The sequence below is a fragment of the Austrofundulus limnaeus genome, unplaced genomic scaffold, assembly GCF_001266775.1.
Source record: "Austrofundulus limnaeus strain Quisiro unplaced genomic scaffold, Austrofundulus_limnaeus-1.0 Scaffold947, whole genome shotgun sequence".
NCBI classification, from domain to species: Eukaryota; Metazoa; Chordata; class Actinopteri; order Cyprinodontiformes; family Rivulidae; genus Austrofundulus; species Austrofundulus limnaeus.
The window spans coordinates 68115-70537 of NW_013953349.1; the positions used below are offsets into that span (position 1 = coordinate 68115).

Genomic DNA, 2423 nt, shown 5'->3' on the forward strand with positions numbered 1-2423 from the left:
TAACATACCTAAAGACCTGTAAATATCTGTAAACATTATTAAAACACCTGTAAACACTTGTTAACATTCCTAAACACCTGTCAACATAGGTAAACACCTGTTAAGATAAGTAAACACCTGTTAACATAAACACCTGTAAACAGTAGTAAACACCTGCAAATATATGTAAACAATTGTAAACATTACTAGAAACCTGTTAACATAAGTAAACACCTGCAAACATCTGTTAACATACCTAAAGACCTGTAAATATCTGTAAACATTAAAACACCTGTAAACACTTGTTAACATTACTAAACACCTGTCAACATAGGTAAACACTTGTTAAGATAAGTAAACACCTGTTAACATAAACACCTGTAAACAGTAGTAAACACCTGCAAATATATGTAAACAATTGTAAACATTACTAGAAACCTGTTAACATAAGTAAACACCTGCAAACATCTGTTAACATACCTAAAGACCTGTAAATATCTGTAAACATTAAAACACCTGTAAACACTTGTTAACATTACTAAACACCTAAACATCTGTGATCACCTGTAAATGCTTGTAAACATTCCTAAACACCTGTTAAAATAAGTAAACACCTGTAAACATTAGTAAACACCTGTAAACACCTGCAAATACCTGTAAACATCTGTAAACATGGCTAAAAACCCGTTAACATGAGTAAACACCTGTAAAAATCCATAAACACCTGTAAACACCTGTTAACATGCCTAAAGATCTGTAAACACCTGTTAACATCCATAAACACCTGTAAAGACCTGTTAACATGCCTAAAGACCTGTAAACACCTGTAAATATCTGTAAAAACCTGTAAATATCTGTAAAGACCTGTAAACACCTTTTCACATGCCTAAAGAACTGTAAAGACCTGTATAGACCTGTAAACACCTGTAAATATCTGTAAACACCTGTAAACACCTGTTAACATGCCTAAAGAACTGTAAAGACCTGTATAGACCTGTAAACACCTGTAAACCTGTAATGAGAGCGGCTTACATCACGTCTCACTCGTTGTTTTTGTCCTCCAGTATTCTGTCTCGTCTCTGAAGAACATCCCAGAACTGTCCAGAAGGACTGATGGTCAGGCAGAGGACAGACCAGGTAACCCAGTTTAGATTTGACCTGCAGAACCATGCACAAGTCCTGATCCGGTCCTGATCAGTCCTCATCCAGGTTGTGTGGACTGGACCAGGACTTTCCACAGAACCTTACCCCCTCTGGTCCTCCTGCAGCTCCAGCCATCACCTGGAGCCGTGGCGTTTCCTCCCACGGCGGTGGAGGAATCAAACCCACGGGCCTCGCTGAGGTCCACAGTAAGTTCCGTCCGGTGAAGCGGGTCTCTCCTCTCAAACACCACCCAGAAACCACCGACTCGGACTCTGACGGGAAAGGCCAGAACCAGGGTCTGGTTCTGGGGGAGCAGAACGAGGTTGGTAAGGATGAGCCCGGTTCTGACAAGCAGACTTCTGCCTCCTCGTCCTCTGATGGGTCCGGAGGGAAGGTGAGAGGCGGCGGTGTGGTCGGAGGGAACAACCCTCAGGTTCTGTTTGGAGAACTGGAACACTACGACCTGGACATGGACGAGATCCTGGACGTGCCTTACATCAAGTCCAGTCAGCAGATGTCCACGCTGCCACGTGTCCCCCACGACAAGCGAGTGCTGACAGGGAGCAGCGTGGGAGGAGGAACCCTGGAGAGGAACCGGAGCGGGGTTCTGAAGAACTCTGTGGTCCACAACGAGCCTCTGAGCCTGAACAGCAGCAGCTCACAGCCTCCGGTGAGTCCAGGATTTACAAAGATCTGCAAACATCAGCTGAGACCTTCTGACCCCTCTGTGTGTCCTGCAGTACTGTGTTCTGTCCCCGGTGAAGTGGTCTGACCTCAGGAAGTCCAAGTCTGTGGATCCAGACCTGCATCACCTGCACCGCTCCCCAGGTGGAGGAGGGTTCCAGTCAGAGCTGGTCTCCTCAGGTCTCCTGAGCTGCTCCTCGTCTCTGTCTTCGTTCTCCGATGCAGGTTTGTCCTCGAACCTTCTTCTTCTCTCCTAACGATGGGCTGATGTCTGCTAAGATCTTCAGCTCTTCTTTCAGACAAGCTGCTGTCGGCTCGCGTCTTCCCCGAGTCCCAGAACCAGAGACCAGGTGGGGATCCTCCCGGGATGATGTTCCCCCTGCCGGGCTGCAGCCCCAGCAGACCGGATGGCTCCAAGCCATGCTGGGCTCCTGGAGCAGGAGGCCCCAGAGGGTTTGGAGGAGCAGGTGGGGAGGTGGACGAGGAGACCAAGAAGAACCAGAACATCATCAACATCGTCCGAGAAGGACAGATCTCTCTGCTGGTCAGTCTTTAGTGGACAGATCTCTCTGCTGGTCAGTCTTTAGTGGACAGATCTCTCTGCTGGTCAGTCTTTA

The 2423-nt window shown here is 47.0% G+C and overlaps 1 protein-coding gene across 1 annotated transcript in view; it reads left to right on the top strand.

The window, feature by feature from the left end:
* Positions 1-2423, top strand: part of sncaip (synuclein, alpha interacting protein) — a 22454-nt gene that overhangs the window by 6702 nt on the left and 13329 nt on the right. Inside the window, exons 3-6 of the mRNA XM_014029740.1 lie at positions 1044-1116; positions 1248-1792; positions 1863-2031; positions 2106-2350. Coding sequence (XP_013885194.1) covers positions 1044-1116; positions 1248-1792; positions 1863-2031; positions 2106-2350 — 1032 coding nt within the window. The remainder of the gene's footprint in view (positions 1-1043; positions 1117-1247; positions 1793-1862; positions 2032-2105; positions 2351-2423) is intronic.